This window comes from Euprymna scolopes, chromosome 26 (genome assembly GCF_053919585.1).
Source record: "Euprymna scolopes isolate OS-2025 chromosome 26, ASM5391958v1, whole genome shotgun sequence".
NCBI lineage: Eukaryota > Metazoa > Mollusca > Cephalopoda > Sepiida > Sepiolidae > Euprymna > Euprymna scolopes.
The window spans coordinates 91570045-91591100 of NC_136507.1; the positions used below are offsets into that span (position 1 = coordinate 91570045).

The window sequence follows — 21056 nt, forward strand, 5'->3', positions numbered from 1 at the left end:
TCGTACAATTTTTATCGACGCAACTTATAGTCTTGATATTTTAAAAGCTATAAATATTCATTATTTTATCGTTAGCACAAACAATGGGAAAGTAGGTTTTCAAAAAACAAAAACAAATAATAAACAAAGAAATAAAATTAAAATAAATTAAAGCATTTGTTTTTAGAATATTTTTTTTTTCAAATTCCGATGGCGTTTCCGATATCTCCAAAAGTTCGGATTTTTCCGATATCAAATTTTAATTAATCGTCCCAACGCTATTACTAACTGCATTTTTAGGAGGTTCGTTAGTTTCTTATATACCAACCTTACATTTTTTCTCTCGTGAAATTACACGATTATAATCAGATGGTATTTATTTGCTCCCCCACTGACCAAATTAGGCACAAGGCCGTTTTTAATGTGAGGTAAAAACCAGCTCCCCTAAAAGTAGGCAAAAAGGGGGCACTCTGGTTACCAAAAATAATAATTGTCCCAGTATAGAGGGTTTTCCCTCCATTGACTGGTACAAATTATCTTAAGCGCAGCATCTGCCGGAACAGATGGTATTTATTTGCTCCCCCACTGAGCAAATTAGGCACAAGGCCGCTTTTAATGTGAGGTAAAAACCAGCTCACCTAAAAGTAGGCAAAAAGGGGGCACTCTGGTTACCAAAAATAATAATTGTCCCAGTATAGAGGGCCTCCCCTCCACTGACTGGTACAAATTATCTTAAGTGCAGCATCTGCCGGAACAGATGGTATTTATTTGCTCCCCCACTGAGCAAATTAGGCACAAGGCCGCTTTTAATGTGAGGTAAAAACCAGCTCCCCTAAAAGTAGGCAAAAAGGGGGCACTCTGGTTACCAAAAATAATAATTGTCCCAGTATAGAGGGCCTCCCCTCCACTGACTGGTACAAATTATCTTAAGTGCAGCATCTGCCGGAACAGATGGTATTTATTTGCTCCCCCACTGAGCAAATTAGGCACAAGGCCGTTTTTAATGTGAGGTAAAAACCAGCTCCCCTAAAAGTAGGCAAAAAGGGGGCACTCTGGTTGCCAAAAATAATAATTGTCCCAGTATAGAGGGTTTCCCCTCCATTGACTGGTACAAATTATCTTAAGTGCAGTATCTGCCGGAACAGATACTACACTTTGATCTTGTCGCCCGGACCCCCAAGGGGTTTTTTATTTATTTAAATGCTGCCCACATCAGCATTATGTGGCACAAGGCCGGAAAGTGGGAACCCCGCAGGCTCCCCTAAAGGAGGGGCACTCCTGCAATTTTAAAAATTGCCTGAGTAACCCCGTCGGCATTCCCCGGTCAGGGCGCCTCAGGCAGCAAGCAATAAACTTGCCCCACCGGAAAGCCCAGTGGCAAGGCCTGGGAGGGTGGACCTCCTAGGTATTACCCAGGCGGTTCCCAGTATAGAGGGTTTCCCCTCCATTGACTGGTACAAATTATCTTAAGTGCAGCATCTGAAGAACAGATGGTATTTATTTGCTCCCCCACCGAGCAAATTAGGCACAAGGCCGATTTTTAATGTGAGGAGTGAAGGGAGGGGGAAGGGAAAAAGGGGACCAGCTCCCGAGAGGTGGGAAATGGGAGCTGGTTAATGGTCAGGCATGTGGGGTTGCCCCCACATCTGGTCTTTGCTAGTCATAGCTAGTCATAGCTTGCAGTATCTGCCGGAACAGATACTACACTTTGATCTTGTCGCCCGGACCCCCGAGGGGGTTTGGGCCGTACACGATTATAATCAGATTGGTCTTCTTTTGACAACAACATGAAGAGCATCTTTTAACATTGCTGATGAGGCTAGTAGCGCATACTCTTTACCGAATATGTCTATCGCCATTTTGCTAATAGGTGGCGTTGATACTTCGCCTTCCTACAATCTTTTTCTTCCTGCCTTTCTCTCTATCTTTTTCGTTTCTTTTCCGGGTCCTCTAACGTCAGACAAGTAGGCCACACAAACACCTACGCACATACATCTACATATATTTACGGATCTATAAGAAAAGTTTCCCGCATCACACCGACAATCTGTTTGATGTCAATAAGAACCCTTGACCTCCTGTCGCTGAGCGTGACTCGCGCCTTACCCCCAATAGAACCGACGGTGATATCTTCTTCTTCTTCCTCTTCTTCTATTACATTTTCTATCAGACTACTACTACTACTACTACTACTACTACTACTACTACTACTACTACTACTGCTACCACCACTACTACTACTACATACAAATACACACATAAATATATACATAAATATCTATATGTATATACACATGCATATGTAAAAAAATATGTACGCAGAAAGTTGATATAATTCCGATTCATAACGCTTAAAATCAAAATTAAAAAAGAAAATATAATAAAAAATAAAATATAGACGTACAGAAAATACAAGAGCAGAGAAAATGAGTAACGTAAGATCCTTAGCAATAATCTTGGGAAGCCACGTGTGTGTAATCATGATGAAGCCTCAATAAACCAGGTTTGAAATATCTATTCATTTTACATAACCTATTAGTTTTGTAAAATTTGTCGCGTATATATTTTCATTCATCCCTAGTCTTATTTTAATTTAATTACAGAGATTGGTCTGTTTATAATCTCTGTCTCGTATATATATATATATATATATATATATATATATATATATATATATATATATATATATATATATATATGTACATATATATACATATATATATATATATATATATATATATTGATTAAATAAAATTCATTAAATAAAATATACGTTTTTGTCTATTCATTCTATTTTTGGTACTTTCGAAATTCTGAATCGGTCTTCACTTCTGGCAGTTACTGGCTGAGGTAATCGACATAATTGTCGTCCGTTCTAGTACTTTAATGAAATATGCCTAAGAAAAAAAAACAAAAAAACGTTGTCTATATATATATATATATATAATTGAGAGTTCGACTGATATTTTCATGAATTTCTCCTACGTATATTATCCTAATATTAAAGTTTCGTATCGAAAACGTGTTTGTCGAATGTTTTCTTAAGTAATCAAATTTTGTTTATTTCATCCATTTTTTTCCCAATCTTTTCATAATTATTTTCATCCTGCAATTGCCAATTCTATCAACACTTTTCATTTAGTTAGTTATGGTTAGTAACACATATTATATATACATATATATATATATATATATATATATATATATATATATATATATATATATTGTGTGTGTGTGTGAGCGCATTCATGTGTGTATATGTTCGAAGGAACTGTAACCAAAAGGAAAACAATTTTATATTTTTATTTCCAAGTTTTTTGTGCAAACATAATACAGATAGATTTCTCTCGTCTTTTCTCCTCGTACAAACACACACGCACGCACACACACGCACACACACACACACACACACACACACATATATATATATATATATATATATATATATATATATATATATGCCTATGAGTGTGTTTACATGGGGCTTATTTCTGAAAAAAAAAATTCATACATGCTTTTTAAATCTTAAAGTGGTTAATGTCAGCAAGCGGAAAATCTGTTTACATAAAAAGTGGTTGAAACAATTTTGAAACTCGTTCGAATGAAAATTAGCAATGGATCGCGGAAGTGCATATTATTTCTACATTTTAAGGGAAAGATACTTAAAGAGCAGTCACGAAATACTATCTTAGAAAAATAAGAATTATTTTGCTTCTCATAAGAGGGTCAACAAGAACTTCGTGACACACACACGCATACACTCAAACACACGCACATACATACAAACACACACACACACACACACACACACATATATATATATATATATATATATATATATATATATATATATATGAATTTCATACATGAGAAGTCAAGAAATATAATATTAAGAAAATAGATAAAAAAAGATGTTGGTAAAAAGCTCAACCAGAGCTTCTGAACATGCTGTAATGTATCTATGTGTGACCTGGTAAGGCCACAGGGGAAAATACCAAACAACAAAAAAAAAAAAATTAGCACAATTCATCCTAAAGCAGCAAAACTGATGTTGGCCTAGAAGACCCTATATATACAATATATAAAGTTAAATGTAGACATATTTTATTAGTTCGAAAATATAGTTCTTTTTTAGCAACTATCAGAGAATTTTAGCCATAGAATAGTATTATGATGTTCAAAAAGTCTGCAAATTTTCATGTAGATTCGTACCATAGAACCAAAGATATGGGCATTTCAATCTTCAATTTAACTACGAGCATACTCATAAATATTTTTATCTATATATAGCACGTTTTTTGACAATTTTGTAAGTTCCAAATTCTAGCGACTTTTGATCAAAATAAAACAAATAAAAGTTTGTTGAAAAAAGAATGACCTGAATTGTGTAATAGGCTATGTGAAATTTTCCCTTAAGATCGCATATTAAGGGAACCATTTATTATCCAGAACCTATTTTTGGCACTTTTTACAGCTATAAAATGTTTCAATCATACGAGAGGCGTGCAATAAGTAATGCTCCACTTCATTCATTATAAGCCCTCTTCATTCATTATAATTTTTTTCATACAATTGTTTCATCCTTATATTTATTGCTTACGACGTAACTAAATTATCTTTCCATTTGTCCATCTATCTAGCTAGCTATATTCTATTATTTCTGCTGGTTTCAATATGCCACGTTTCGGGGTCATCTTTCGCTTATTGGACCTTCCTTTCCTTTGATCATCCTCAACTGAGATGTATGTACATCTGTTTCTCTAAATTTTCATTTAACATATCCATACAATCATAATGCAAGGTGTTCCAGAAGTCTTGGACAAACATCAACTCTTTCTATCTACTGGACTATATATATTAAATGAAAGTGACATGATTTTAAAGCAAAATTAATCTAGTTTAAGTTTATATATATATATATATATATATATATATATATATATATATATATATATATGAACAAATGATTAATAAAACATGATAAAAGACATCTTGAAAAAGAGTTAAAAACATATTTAATTTTAAAAAAGGAAGCACAAGATAAGTGGAGAGTCCTTAATCCGCGGAGTTTCGAAGAAATACTCGCCTTCTTATCAGAGGGCAGAAATTAGCAAAATGCAGGATCGGATTTTGCATATAAAAGTATTTAATGAAACTACAAGTAAGTCACAGATCTTACTTGGTTAAAAAAAAAAGGTGAGGTTAGGGGAATAGGAGGTAAAAGAAAAATGATAAAAAGATTTCACATTTATATATATATATATATATATATATATATATATATATATATATATAGTTATGTATATAGTTATATATATTAATATATATATAGTCATCCACAGGCAGACCATTTCACCGTATCAGTCTTTGTTGCAGTAAGACAAAAGGAGATGTATCTAGAAAAGTACGTCTTTTATGTCTGCGTCTTTGAAAATGTATTGTCCGGAAACGGCTACCCTGAATGGCACTCGAGCTGTGTTCCCTTGTCGCAATTAATTGTCCTTGACTACCCCGGTGTGAAACACGAACTTTTCTTGTGCAGACGATTACTTGAGCGTCGACGATTACGCTGTGATCTCATTTTGAAAAAGACAATCAGTGGCCATCACTATATAGGTTAGTGCCTCTTATTCAACCCTGCACCAAAAAGAGGTCTACGCGAACACCACAAGCAACTATTTTAACACCGATTTCGACTGAACTGGAGGAGCGGCGCATTTTCGGTCGGCATCCTGGGACATTGAAATAGACTTCGCAGGGCGGAAATAATTGTCCCTACAACGCAACAATTAACGTTATTTTGCACAGGTGCTGGTCTATTGTACGCTCTTCTGTGTAAATTTTTACGACCGTTCCTTACACGGTGACTGCAGTAGCTATTTATTAGCTTCCCACTGCAGTAATATGTTATACAATATTGGAAGATGGAGAATGCCAGGTCAGAATCCCGAAAGAAGGAACACTCTGATCTAGCAAAAATTTCCTGGGCTGCCTATTCAGCATTTCTCAGTAGGTACGCCCCAGGCAGTAAGCTTTGATCTTGAGTTTGAAACTGTATCAGATTAGGCGATTTTTAAATCGGAATCAGCAATTGTATCGAAATTGATATTCTTGAACAGAATTAGTAACTGTCTCGGAACCGAGGAAAATATTTGAATCGTCCTAGTATTTGTATTCGAAATTCTATTAATTTAAATATTAGTACTTGGCTGCCTACTAAAAACGGTCTTCGAATATCTAATGTCTCTTTGTATTGAGGTTTGTCAATAGAACCCAGCATAAGGATACTTTTCCCTACAAGTAGACCTCGATTAAATATTCAAAATAATATAGTATTGTCGGCACAAGTAAGATTTCCTCGGTATGGCCAACCCGTACTGGCTTTGATGAGGGATGGTGCAATTTTTCCAGGTGATGTTAACTAAAGTAACTCCACCAGACTAAATTAATTTTTGTCCTGGAATTCGATAAGACCAAAAGATAACACGAAAGATATACTATTAGGGGATGGACAAAGTAAAATAGAAGCACACACACACACACACACACACACACTATATATATATATATATTTATCGATCGATCTATATATCTATCTATACATATCTATATCTATCTATCTATATATACACACACACACACACACACACACACACATATATATATATATTATATATATATATATTGATTCGCAAAGGCGAACAGGGTCCAACACCGCACTGTGACATGTGGAAAATTATGCCTATCTTACGTTGGCTTCAAAAGTCATTCGCGAAAATGTGCAAAACCTGTATTGCACCCCAATAACGACACTGCAAGCAAAGCGGTTCGAGTGTGCCAATTATTTGGCAAAAATTTTCTGCGAACAAATCCAATTAGAGGATGACGTAGTAAAAGGTACAGAGGACAGTAAATAAAGGAAGTGGTCGCGCTCGAAACCGAGAGGATAGCCACAATATATATATATATATATATATATATATATATATATATATATATATATATATATAGGAAAAAGGGTCTTTTTTTAAAAAGAAAATCCCATTTCTTTTTTTTTTTTTTTCATATTTTTGTGTATTTCATCTATTACCACCTCTGTTTGACATTTCTGTTTCTCTTTAATCTGCTCCCCTCCACCGCTTCACATTCCTGGGGGACAGAAAATGCAAGTAAGGGCATGTGACGATGAACAATCTTTGTTTACACAGAGGGCCTTCTGATTGGCCACTGATAACACACCAAAAAAGTGGTTTCTCATGGTTCCCAGGATATGACATTGCTCGCCACAAGATTTTTCGTATGGTTATTTTTAACTTTATTTTCATTGCGTATGTTTTTCGAGGGGGGGTGTTTTCCCCTCGCTAATTTTCAACATCTGAAATAGTGTCTAAAAAAGTAAAAGGAATGGGATCACAAAAACTGTATTTTAATTCTTAACAAAAAATATTACATTCTTTCCACATCAACGTTTCCCCATTCCCTTGGCTTATATATATTTTTTATCATTGGGCACCACGGTTCTAATTTACGGCATAAACGATCCCCCTGGGATAACCCTCAGCTCGATAGTTTCGACTCTCTTGATAGCTTCCACATTTTTAAAATGCGTCTTCTTTAGGATAGATTTGAGCATAAGAAAAACAAAAAAAAGTAACATGGGACAAAGCCAGATGATTTCGTAGGTTTTTCGATATTTTTATATAAAACTCCTCCTGTCTCCAAGTTTACGGTAAACCCTTTAGGCTGTCAAACATCATATGACGTAACAGCTAAATTATTTATTAGCGACGATTTTCGAATACCAAATTCATTTTCAGATTACTCATAAAATCAGTAAAAGATTATTCTATTAAACATGACTAGCTGAACGTCCGGCGTTGCCCGGTCGTGCAATACACTTAAACATGACATTTTAATTCGTACAAATTGAATTAACGAATCAATCCTGTATTGATTATTATATATTATGCGGAATAATTTTCCCGGTGAACTAATTCGCAAAAAAAAAAATAAATAAAAAATAATAATGATAATGTTGTCCATTAAATTCCGCCTGTGTGTGTTTACAATATCTCGCTAACATATTTGGGCTTGACAGCCTTAAAAAAAGTGTTCTTCTCTCATAGATAAAAAGCATTTTTACAGGGGAATATTTTACGTTATACCAGCCAAGGTGACACCGATGTAACGTAGTGTATTTCCCTGTAAAAAATATTTTATCTATAAGAGAAGATAGACTTTTAAAGATCGGATTTTTTTTTTGATTTTCCACACATGTAGGATAAATTTCTGTACGAAACATATCTAAGAACTCTGCCAGACATATAAATTACCTTTGTGTGAAATTTGCAAAAGACAGACTCAGCCGTTTCGGAACCTATGAGGAATAAATTCACATACATAAAGTGACTTTTACATAATAGTAGAGATTTGGTTTGCTTTTTTTGTGTCACGGCATATCAACACTTCCGGTTATTTAATGCGGAACCCAGCAATTTCGAACAAAGACTTTTTACGCTTGAACTTCTGTATATCTTCAAGTATTTGTTCCTGGTGTTTAGTCCAGTTGTTTGGAAAAGGAAAGTTGTTATTTCTATTTTTGATTTTGCGGTACATGATTGAGTTTTGCAAAGAGAATGGAAAAAAATAACATAAATGTTTTGTGCATTTTGGTCAAAAAACCAGGTAGCCTATATCTTCAGACAGTCTAATCTGATAGGACCAGAAACTGGAGACGAAATAGATTCTATTAAAATAGTATATGTAGAAAAGCGATGTTCCGCTTGGCCAGATAATTGGAAATGTGGAACAGGTGCATTGTCGCGGTGAAAAAAATGGGTAAATGATAATACATCTAAAAAAATGGTTGAAGAACTAATTATAAACTTATATTCGCTGGATATCGCATTCGATGTTAATACAATCGACTAATCTGTTTTTCCCCACGACTTCATTAAGCTTAACCAGTCCCGTTTTTTAGTAGACATGCGCTGCTGATGTTGTTGTTGTTGTTGTTGTTGCTGTTATTGCTGTTATTGCTGTTGTTGTTGTTGTTGTTGTTGTTGTTGTTGTTGTTGTTGTGAGCATTTGTAAGTAAGCAAACTGAAATGTTTACATAAGTCGATAGAAGGGCGTCATTTATCATTTTCTGGGGAGATGCGGATCTGTATTTAAAATGTCCGTATATTCCTAAGTGTAAAATTGCAGGAGTGCCTCATGGACATGGGAAAGTTCAAATGATGGGAAAATAATTTTTTAAGGACTATCTCCAGTACTTACACACACACACACACACACACACACACACACACACACACACACACGCGCATGGATACACATGCATACATGCATATATATATATATATATATATATATATATATATATACGCATGTATGCATACTCATAAATAGGGTATATCAACCTTTTTTGAAATTTTTCTTGTTTAGCTCCCTCCCCACGCAGGCAGAGTTTGACATAAGGTCAGTTTTAATGTGAGGGGAAACCAAAAATAAGCACTCTGGTTAGTAACAATAATAAAAAATGTATAAGTTATGAGGAATTTCTCCTCCAATTAACCGAGACCAAAAAAGTGTAGGGCAACATCAGAACTGATACTAACCTTTGATCTTGACCTTAAGGCCAAGAGAGAAAGAAAGGTCCGAATTATTTAATACTGAATTCAGTAATTTAAGCAAAATGGTGTCGTGTTTTTAAGTTCTTCATGTTTTCTAATATTTATTCATAATTTTTGGTTTGGTTGTTTTGTAGAGAAACATTGTTATTTTTTTTTGTTTTTGACTTTGCAGAACATGTTTGAGTTTTGCAAAAAGAAAGCAAAAACATTAACATCAATGTTCGATGTATTTTAGGTAAAACAGCTAATATCTTTAGACAGCCTGATTAAGTAGAATCAGGTATCATGAAGGAATGGTTGAGAGAGAAAGGGAGAGAGATAGAGAGAGATAGAAAGAGAGAGAGAGAGGAAAAAGAGAGAGGGGGGGGAGTTGACACTATATACCAACATACAAAGAAAGAAAGACGGGTAGAATAAAAGAAAGAGTAAAAAGAAAATAGAAAAGGAAAATAGTTACGGTTATTTTGTAAATGACTCTGAATAGTCGAGTATGCCAAAATTTACGAAACAAAAAGAATGCAATACAGAAGAAAAAAGAAAAATGTTATAATAAACTGATGATATCTTATGTATTTGAATATTCTATAGTTGGCATTGGTTTCCCCGATATTTTTTTTAGTCAGAATTATTTCTAGACATCAGGTATTACAGCGGTGATCACGTGAAAGGGAATGTGAATTTAGTGAACGAACTGGATTCGAACGTGAAACACCCAGGTAATCGCCTCATGCCTTTAACCACTAACAATCGTCACCTCCAACGATGAACCGATTAAAGTCTTATATGAACAGATAGTATAAAGAAAAGATAACGAGAGAGAGAGAGAGAGAGAGAGAGAGAGAGAGAGAGACCAAAGTAAGAAAGTGATATCTGACTGATCAAACTCCCGGATAAGGAATATTCATACAAAAATAAAAGACGAAAGAAAGAGGAAAAAGATGGAAAATATTTTTACTTGTTTTGACTTATAAGAAGAATATAAAGACGGAGAATAATCCTCTCGTTATGATAGATTGTGGAACAATAAGTTTATAATAGTCTTACTCATTGAATCAATAATGATCCCGTATGTTTAAGTGGAGTTTTAATTTTGATGCGTGATTATTCGTTAATTGTAAAAAAGAAAGACAAAGCTGCAGAAATAAAATTATAGCTATTCCAATAGACGTTCTTGGCCTTCGGGACAAGATCAAAGTGTAGTATCTATCTTCACATACTGAACTTAAATTTCTTGTTTTCTGTCAGTTGAAGATAAGCGGACGGGTCACATATTGGATGCGCACTGAAAAGGGTGTATAAAAATATATGGCAATAAAAAATGAGAATATAGAAATAATGAAATATAAAAAGCAAGATAGAAAGTCAGGTAATATAAGATGTCAGTAGAGAACTATTTTTCTCTCTTTTCCGAAAATCATATTTTTAACTTTCTCTGCAAGACGACATAATTTTTGCTTTTTGTCCAGTTTACAGAGAAACAGGGTTACAAGAACTTGAGACGAGAAAGCAATATTGATACTTATGGTCCTATCCTTCTTCGGCCTCGATTTCCAAAAGATCCGGACAGGCGGACACCTGTCGTCCGTCGGAAGGGATACTTCAAGTTTCCGTTCCAAAAAAACTACTTCCGGAGGTTCCCCCTTGGATAAACTTGTATAGCCTCTCCTTTTTCTCCTTCATCTTCTATGTTCAAGTCAAATTCGACAATCCTTAAGGATTGGGATCGGATCGTAGACCATCTGAGACCTACTTTTAAAAGTTCATGCATTCATAGACATATATATATATATATATATATATATATATATATATATTATTTGGAGGTCAAGAGAAGTGAATTAATCTATACTGGTCAATATGTCCACTCTTTCTCTCTCTCTCTCCCTCCTCTCTCTCCCTCTCTCTTTCTTTCTCTCTCAACCTTTCCTTCATAATACCAGGTTCTACCAAATCAGACTGCCTAAATATATTAGCTGCCTTACCTAAAATACACCGAACATTGATGTTTCTCCGTATCACAGCTCTTAAATATGTCTAGATCTGACAAGTGTCTTTATACCGCTGAGATCCAAACCCGCTTAAATCGTCAGACATTTTACGACCACATCAAAACGCTAGCGACGAAAAAATAGAAAATGTTTAGGTTTATATATTTTTGCATTCTTTTTATCTACTACCGGGAATACTCGATACCTTTACGAAGACTAATGAATACTAAATATCACTATTAGTGATTATATAGATTTAACTTTGGGGATGCGGGGTTGCAAGTACGTAAAACTATAAGTCACCATGCATTGTCGACCTCATGTCTTAAAACTTATGCAAATAATAAAACGCACATTTAATTTATCAATTCTTCACATGCGAAGGTCATTCCAAAAGGAAAGCCTCCTATTTTTTTACTGAAAAACTAAAACGCTGAAGGCGAGAGTATTACCATTTAAGCGAGCAACCGTTTATGCTCCAGAATTCATTGTTCTACATAGCCACTAGCATTCTAATACACTTGTGCCATCATCTTTTTATGCCTCTGTCGTAAAAGTTCCGAGCGCGCATTGTCACTCTCATCCCTGTCACTGCTTTGAAATCGAGGAGCCCATCTCCTTAGTGTGCTTTATAAACGTTCACCAGACCTCAGTGAATGTTTATCGGTTCAGTTCTCCTTATGCACCACGTCAATGACAGGAGTTGCTTTCACACTATCAAGACCTGCAACAAAGAGATTAAACTTTTAGGTCATGAATGCATAAGTTCAGTCATCATATCAGCGCAATTTGTAATCCGCTCTGATTCATTCGAGCGCAATAAAAATAGGAGACATTACTTTTGGAACGTCCTCTGTATGTTTATACTTTTGCTTTTTAGGGAGTGACAAAATTAGATACCATGCCATTTTATAATGCTGGTGAAATCCAGCTCCCCAAAAGAGGCAGTCTGGATTAAAATGAAAATAATTGTAACCTCTAATAATGAGAGTGTCTCAATCGATAGGTAATAAGCCCTCCCCTCTTTAAAAAGTAGTAAGTAATACCTCTTCAGAAGGAAAAGGTGTTATTCGTTGATCCTTGTCCGAAGCCGGAAATATGTATGTGTTTAATACGAGCATAACCTTTCTAACGAAGCAGCTTTCTAATTATATCGTTTTTTTTTTCTATTTGATAGATTGTTGAATGAAAAAGAAAAGAGGCCCTTCATCGACGAGGCCGAACGGCTTCGTCTGCAACACAAAAAGGATTACCCTGACTACAAGTACCAGCCGAGGCGCCGCAAGCCCCTGAAGGGGGCTGGGAGTAGCGGGTCGTCCGGTGTAGACGGCCAGCACCACATGCCCCCGGGAATGATCCTGAAGGGCCTACAGAACTCCTCGCCCTCGCCGATGAGTGATGGCGACTCCAGCAACTGCTCCAGTCCTAACAACGGCTCCCACGGTCCACCGACACCACCCACGACACCGAACCAACAGGAACTCATCAAATGCATGACCGATCGCTCGCGCATGAGACAATCTATGGGTAAGTGTATAATTGAGATAAGGTTGTATATCGCGAGCACACACATACTCACACACATACAAGCATACACACACACATACACACACACATACAATCAGGCACGCACGTCCACTAAGTGCATTGTTAACAACATGAATGCGTTAACTGTGGTACAAATCGCAACTTGAGTCTAATTAAGCATCTAGAATTAATTGCTTAAAGATATATTAGTTTCGGAATTACATATTTTTTTAATTACATTTTCACCCCAAACAAGGCACATTGCCACTTTGGTGTAGGGGGCGACTATCAAGGGCAACAACTACTGGGGCACTATGTAGGGATTTGGGCAGCAAGATGTCTGTTCACGTTGCACTTGAACTTCTGCACGTCAGTACAGATAGGAAAGCAGGGGCCTGGAATGGAATTCCAAAGTCTAGCGGTTTTGGGGAAGAAACTACTGGAGTAGAAAGATCTTTTACATCTAGAGATCTCTACAGTGTGGGGGTGGGATTTTGCAGTCTGTCAGGTCTGTCGAGGGTGTTCACGTCGTGGGGGCACAAGTGCTTGCAGTTCGTTAGAGCATTCACCATTAAAATACTTGTAGAACAGGCAGAGGGATGCAAGGTTTCGTCGATGGGGCAGAGGCTGAACAAAAAGGGGTGATATATCGTAAAACAAACGTTTTTCAGACTTCTTGAGATTATGAATAATAATTTGGCATACTTGCATTAATTTAGTTACAATCATTATCTTTGTTCTCACAGCGTTGACTAAGCAAAGAGCCGGCTTTCTTCAGGTGCTACTTTTCTAACTCGGATATCTCTTGATAAAAATTAGAAATCCACCTAATAAAGGTTGGAAATCCTCATACCAAACTCGGTAATCTGTGCAAAATTTCATCGGCAACCTTCACTTAATCAACAATTCTACACAACTAGGTTTATCAGAACAAGAACAATGTATCCCCGTATATTAAACAAACGGTTTGAAATCCCACGTTATCGAAATAGACATGTAAATTCCCAAGATCTTTGAAGTCGGCAAATGGTTGAATTCAAAGTATTTTATGTATGAAATAAGGATTCTTAATTTAAAAATCTAATATATTTATTAATTTGTAAATTTTGTAAGTTTCTCTTTCACAATTTTATACTTTAATTTAAGTTACAGTTTAGAATATATAGCATGACCCCACCCTCATCCAAGTTAACAATGCTACAGCATTAATTAATGCATAATTGCATTATTAGTTAACGTCGGACAGTTTACGAAATGTCATATCTTAAGCTATTCTTTATGTAGACGCTTCAGCTAGCAATTGTTAGACCACAAGGCTAGCCAGAAGTTATTATTATTATTATTATTATTATTATTATTATTATTATTATTATTATTGAAGAAACTATTAAAGATATAGCAGATGAAAGCGACGTTGTCCACGAGTTGTTTCTACGGTTAATCAAATTTGAATTTACGATGTCAGCATTTTCAAGCTCATATGATAAAACATCATTACCATGCATTCCTGTCATTTTTTCCAAACTTTCTTTATGTGTGTGTTCTTTCAAATACAAAAAAAACCCTGATCACTGCATGCCACTCAACAGACTCCGTTTTACATATGACAATGTCTAAACACGTGTAAATCAGAAAGTACAATTATTTCGGAGCTGTAATTTGCAACACAATTCATAAATATATAAATCATCGCATATGCAAAAATTGCAGCTTGACCACACAACTGATGTCAAGGACATTACTTATTGGAGGTCCTACGTATGAAGAGTTAGAATCTAGCGGTTTTCTGGAAATGTTTTTTGTTGCGATTTCAATTTGTAACACTGCTCGTGACCTTCCCATATTCGTTTGAAGGAAACGCCTGATCAACAGGAAAACCGAATTTTCATCATGAAATCTTGGTAGGAGACGGTGACTAAAATGAAATTATCTGGTCACCGCAAGCTTCTTTTTACGTCGCTTTTATACAACACGGAACAAGAAAACATAGGGAACGCAGATAAATAATTAGTTAATAGTTTTTTTTTTCATGCGAATTAAATACAACATCTGATTGTGTGAGACGCTCCTGCATTCTAGCATGAACAGAAATATTGTAGTGAATAAACCAGGAGCCATTTCTATCAATTAGCACAAAAGCCAATAGGGTTTAGGCCATTTCTAAAGCAGCTTTTTCTCCTGTAGCTAGCCATGTGCGGTTCTAGGGTGTCCACCCTTCCAGGCTTGGATTTCTCTCTTGGGGAAGGGGTTAGGTTATTAATAATCGCTAAAGACGCCTCTACCAGGTGATGCCAACTGGGCTGCTGAAAAATTTCTTGCTGCCAGAGTGCTCACACTCGAGGAAGCTGTCTCTTCAAGGCCACTTTTGACCCTTGTCTCACATCTCATTGCGAGAGGGAGATGAACAAAATCATGTACACGTAACCCATAAAGTTCCCATGTAAAACAGGGAACACCTCCATCTCGCTAGCTATCTAAATTAATAAATATAAGTATTATAGAAAACTGTGTTGAGTTAACCTTTTTTAATTAGTATTTTGTTTGCACATTTCTTGTTTTGTTTTTGGACAGCACATAGAAAAATAAACATACTATAGCATCATCGAGTTATTGCACGTATTTGTTTTGATTCTTCTTGAAGATGAGGTCAACCTCGAAAATTTGTGAACTATACACCGCATTAACATTTTAGTGCGACACTTTCTTTAAAAATAATTTTGATAATAGAAAATTATTGAAATCTTTCAATATTCTTATTATTCCTTTTCCATAATCATCTCGTACCCAGTGGTGTTATTCTACTAGACTGCACTGTCATAGCCTTCAATGACAGGTCCTTTCACACTAGGCACAATGCCCCAAGATAACTACAATATCCTCTTCATAGTATAGTTGGGGTTGATTTTAAGAAATTACATTTGATGTGGTTTTGTACATTTATTTTCCTTCTCATGAAATTTAAATTAACAAAAAAATGTAATTTGTATTTTCTTACGTTCTTTGTAATTTCAGGCCAACACTCACAGCAGCACCCTATCGATTTCAGCCGCGTTGATCTCGCAGACGTCATGAGCCTGGAAAACATCGATGAACACGAATTAGATCAGTACCTGGCAATGAACCCTGGAGCCATGCACCCGCTACAACACAACGTCGCAGCAGCAGCGGCGGCAGCTGCAGCTGCAGCCGCTGCACAATCCGAAAGCAGCGGATATTCATGCTACACGCAGAACAATCCAACCTCAGTTTCAACTGCCCCGACCTGGACGACAAACTACCGATTATCGGCCGGCGCATGCGTCCAGCCGTACAATAACGGAAGTCCGACCAGCATTCCTTACGATTTGTCATCACAACAACAACAACAGCAGCAACAACAACAACAACAACAACAACAGCAACAACAACAACAGCAACAACAACAACAGCAGCAGCAACAACAACCACCACCAGCTCACCAGGGCACGAACGTACACCCAGGCCTTGTACCCAACATAGTACCCAACGGTTCCAACGCCGGTGCCAGTAGCAACAGTAACAGCCCGAACACTAACGTGAATGGTAACAGCGCCACTGGTCATCATCACAGAGGACCGGTCTACACGACGGCAGCCGAAAATGAATGCAAATTTCGCGAGCCCAACTCACCGGCTGCAATCAAGCTAGAACACCTGCAACCAGCTGCACCCCAGCTGCCCCAGCCGCCCCAGATACAGCAGCAGGCTTTACCTCATCACTTCCGGTGCGAGTCCTCCAAATATGACGACTATGACAGCAATTTGACGCGTTACTCAGTCAATGAGGAGCAGATCTATTCCGTACCGAATCACCAGCAAACATATTATTCAACCCCCAACGGGCCGAACGTCTCAAATCCATCACCACCGACCTACCAGTACCTTTCTATGGCCAGACAGACATTTAACCCGATTGTTGCTGCAGGTCCTGCGGAACAGCAATGGGAACGTTATACATGAAAAAGCCCATTGCATGAATAATAATTACAAAATAAACGCGTCTGTAAAAGAAGGAAATGAGTATTTGAGCAAGCTCGTGCTATAAGATTGTTTTTAGTAAGACTGTTGTATAGGGATGACACTCCCTCTCGTATGAAAGCGGCAGAAGAAAAAGTAAACATTCAAAATGCAAAGAAAAAAAAAAGGTACTGATCTCAACTTTTGAATGTCTCACGAAAGGATCTACGAGTGCGCACGCATGTCGACTTTTTTTGGTAGATCAGAGTCAGAATGAACCATGATGCTATCCAGCAACGATAGGCGACATAAATTTATCATTATTTTCTTATATATATGTGTCTTATATTTCACCTGGCACCATTACATCCAATTAAAGTTGCTATTTTTATAATGTTAATCATTGCCTGCTAGAATAGAATACCGGAAACGCTGTAGTGGGGATGACGGCATGTTCCCCTTTGATTCAACGTGTACATTTAACGGACAATCAACCCTACTTGGGTTATTTAAATATCTCTTGATCAATTTAATAGAAATAACTGAAATGAAAGTTTTACTATTATTATTATTATTATTATTATTATTATTATTATTATTATTATTATTATTATTATTATTATTATTTTATCTATAACGCTCGATGCGAACTATGTTTTCATGTTCCCATTTTGGAACGTTGTCAAATTGATACTTGTGCACTATTGCCACCGTGCTGAAATAATAACGTTATTATTTTGAAAGTCATTCTTAACATGGGGAGGAAAAGGGTGTTTTGTAACTATTCTGTGCTCCCACCTAACAATTTAATAAAAAGAAAATATCGTGAAGCTTGAATTTAACAGATAAAAACTATTTAAAAATAGTCCGGTGGCATAAGTGCGCAGGTACCGTCGAATCATGTAAAAAAAAATATCGTCTTATGAATGAAGGTCACTTTCAAAACTGATGTTAAATGCATCTGAACTGACTACTTGGGAAATTATTTTAAACTGCTTAAAAATGGTATTTAAAGCTAATTAGAGCGTGGCATATCAGTTGAAAAAGAAATATTCAAATGCACCACATTCGGGTGTAGTTCTAATAAGTTCGTTTTTTTTTTTAAATTTAAAAACAGGGAACTATTAATTATTTGCGAAAATCGATACTCACCATGTGAAATGTTTCTTAAGCATTTTAGTGTTCTCATACGGGCACGCTGCCAGGTGAAATGTTAGTGAACAGTTTTGGATTAACTATGGACAATTTTTTTTCTCTGGGAGAGGCTTCAGCATAAGAAAGTGAAGACTTATATATATATTTTTAAAGAATAATACAGGATTTTTTTCCTTCCAGATGATGAATGATATAAAAGAAAAAGGACAAAAAAGATTGACATAAACTGATTGCTACAAAAAAAGTGGCGTCCATTTTTGTCTTGATAAATTTTCAAAATGGCGTCCAGCAAAACGAAACAAACAAAAAAAAAATCACACACACAATTGAGGACAATACAACAAAAATAATAAATTAAATCACCCACAATTGGGTTAAGGAAAGACAGTTTTCTATTTAGAAAAATCATGAACACTAGTGCCTTAATTCTGACTCTTTAATCAGAATTTAAAACAAACTTAAATTAATTTTGATATCAATAAAAACATACATTTTATATTAAAATTATCTCAAACATTCGCCATGTGGCCTTAAGTTGGTTTAATCACGACAATTATATCATTAAAATTTGTAATATATTCGATTCTGGTCTGTCTTGACCGGAAAGCATTTTTTCATCTTCTTGTAGTAAAAAAAAAAAGAAATAATTTCAATCTTATTTTGTCTGTTTTTGTTTTGTTTTTTCTTTGTGTTTTTGAACTGCTTATCTAAAAAAAAAAAGATCTTTTATAAACAAGCAAAAGCTAAACAGAATTAAAAGGAGACAAAAATGATGGAAGAAAAAACACAAGTCTCATAGTGCAAATTCCGGATTTGGTATTTCTTTTCAGTTTTATAGGGTTTTGTATTAAAGGGTGTTTATTTTTATTTATTTTTTTATTTATTTTTACAAAGCGGCAAACTTTAAATTTAACTAAATCACAGAAAATATTTTCATTATAAAAATATGTAGTTTATTTAATCTTATGTGAATTCATTTTTAAAATGTATTACTTAAATATAATTTTGGGTATTTCGCACCACGCCTCGAGCGCTTATGGTGTTAATTAAGTCAACATTTCCAAACTCTACGCATAAACTTAGGCTGAATTTTTCAATAACGCGTCGAATGCTATCTTCCAAGTAGTCTATTATGTCTGGTTGGTTGGTTGGTTTTGTTTTACGGCGTATCAACCTTTTTCAGGTTATTTAATGCCGAATCTAGTGATTTTGAGGAACGATTTTTTAATGGAATATATATATATATATTTTTTAGTCGGATTCTATTTAACTCATAGTTGGGACCATAACAGGTACTACCGCTTCGGGTCAGAGTGGACCTGGGAGCAATGGCAATTAAATAGTGGCTCCACACTCCCCAAGGCCCAAGGCCCGCAAGCTGGGGCCTCACCATCGGATATAGTTTTAGGTCATATCCAAGTAGTCTGTTATGTCTGGTGTATCAGTATAGACATAGGCATATTACATATCACCCAAAAAATGAAATGAAGTTAAATCGCACGAACGAAGTGGACAGTTGCAGGTTCAATTTCGTCAATTTATTCGTTCATCATGTTTTTCTCGGTGAATTGATGGTATCGTGCTATGTGGAATGTGGCTCCGTCCAGCGGAAACCACGTGATGAATTGCCAAAGTAAGCCGAACTAAAAATAACTGATAGTTGCCAAATCTGAAGTTAAAGAAAATAAGTTCGCCGTTTCTAAATAAAACACTTGTATACGTTATTGCGTCATATTTTTTACTAGTGTGAAGAATACTAATACAATTATGACGAACAGATATTTAATATACTAAACTCCAAAAGACGAGGGAATGCTTGGGAGAACGATCTAAAAAAAAAAACTATAACAAATGCTATACTATGCACCTACTAATAAGGGAGAATGTAGTACTTGACCGCATATCATAAGAACATAAACCCTACAACACTATACCTTTGAATTGAGCATTGACAGTGGATTAGTCTAAAAATGGCAAAATCAATTGGACGTAGAACTAAAAGATAGTAATAGAATGACACATGGTGCATTTGTTAGAATCCTTGGACAATGCCAATCGTAAATTAATATTCTCCTGAAAGTTTAATGCTCAATCCGTAATGTTGGATAACACTCCAAATACAATTGCGAATGATGTATGACCTCTATCTTGTAATGGCTTGCGGAATAAGAGCATGCAAACCTCGTGAAGTAAACAAAGGGTTCCGTTCGAAATTTCGTACAGATTCCCGAGTTCGGCGGAACCATTCCCATGTTCGACAGGAGACACCTGAAGAAGGTAGGTTATGTCGAACGAAACGTTGTGCAGATGACACTTAAGGTCAGAACGATAATCCTAATAATCGAATAATGCTAATGATGAAACAGACTAATTTCATATCTCCAAGATGGTACAGTTTCAGTTTTCAACAAATATATATCAAACTTTCTCATATAGAAAAGCTTGTGATAATTAGTTATTTATAGTTATTTTTTGGAGGGAGGGTCCCTTGACAAAAGGAGGGTGAACCTGTAAATTCACCCTTGTCCGTTCGTCCGTTCGTCTGTCCGCACTTTTCTCAATAACTACGCCTTGGAATTTTTGGAAATTTTGCACAAACATTAAACATGATATGAGTAAAAAAAGAAACTTGGGTTGCCCCCCCCCCTCCTTAGGGTTGCCTTTCGGGTTAAAATGGTTAAAATTGACACTTTCGTGCTTATTAAAAAAACATTGATGCTTGGATTTTTATAAGACTTTCTGAAAAGTTTTAACTAACTGATTTCTATATAATTTCGTTTGTCTATACTTCGCTATAA

The 21056-nt window shown here is 35.8% G+C and overlaps 1 protein-coding gene across 1 annotated transcript in view; it reads left to right on the forward strand.

Annotated features, from left to right (window-relative positions):
* Positions 1–17290, forward strand: part of LOC145248258 (uncharacterized) — a 59052-nt gene extending 41762 nt beyond the window's left edge. The window contains exons 2-3 of the mRNA XM_080110132.1: positions 12780–13129; positions 16142–17290. Of these exons, the coding sequence (XP_079966258.1) occupies positions 12780–13129; positions 16142–17106 (1315 nt within the window). The 3' untranslated portion in view covers positions 17107–17290. The remainder of the gene's footprint in view (positions 1–12779; positions 13130–16141) is intronic.
* The last annotated feature ends 3766 nt before the right edge of the window (positions 17291–21056 follow it).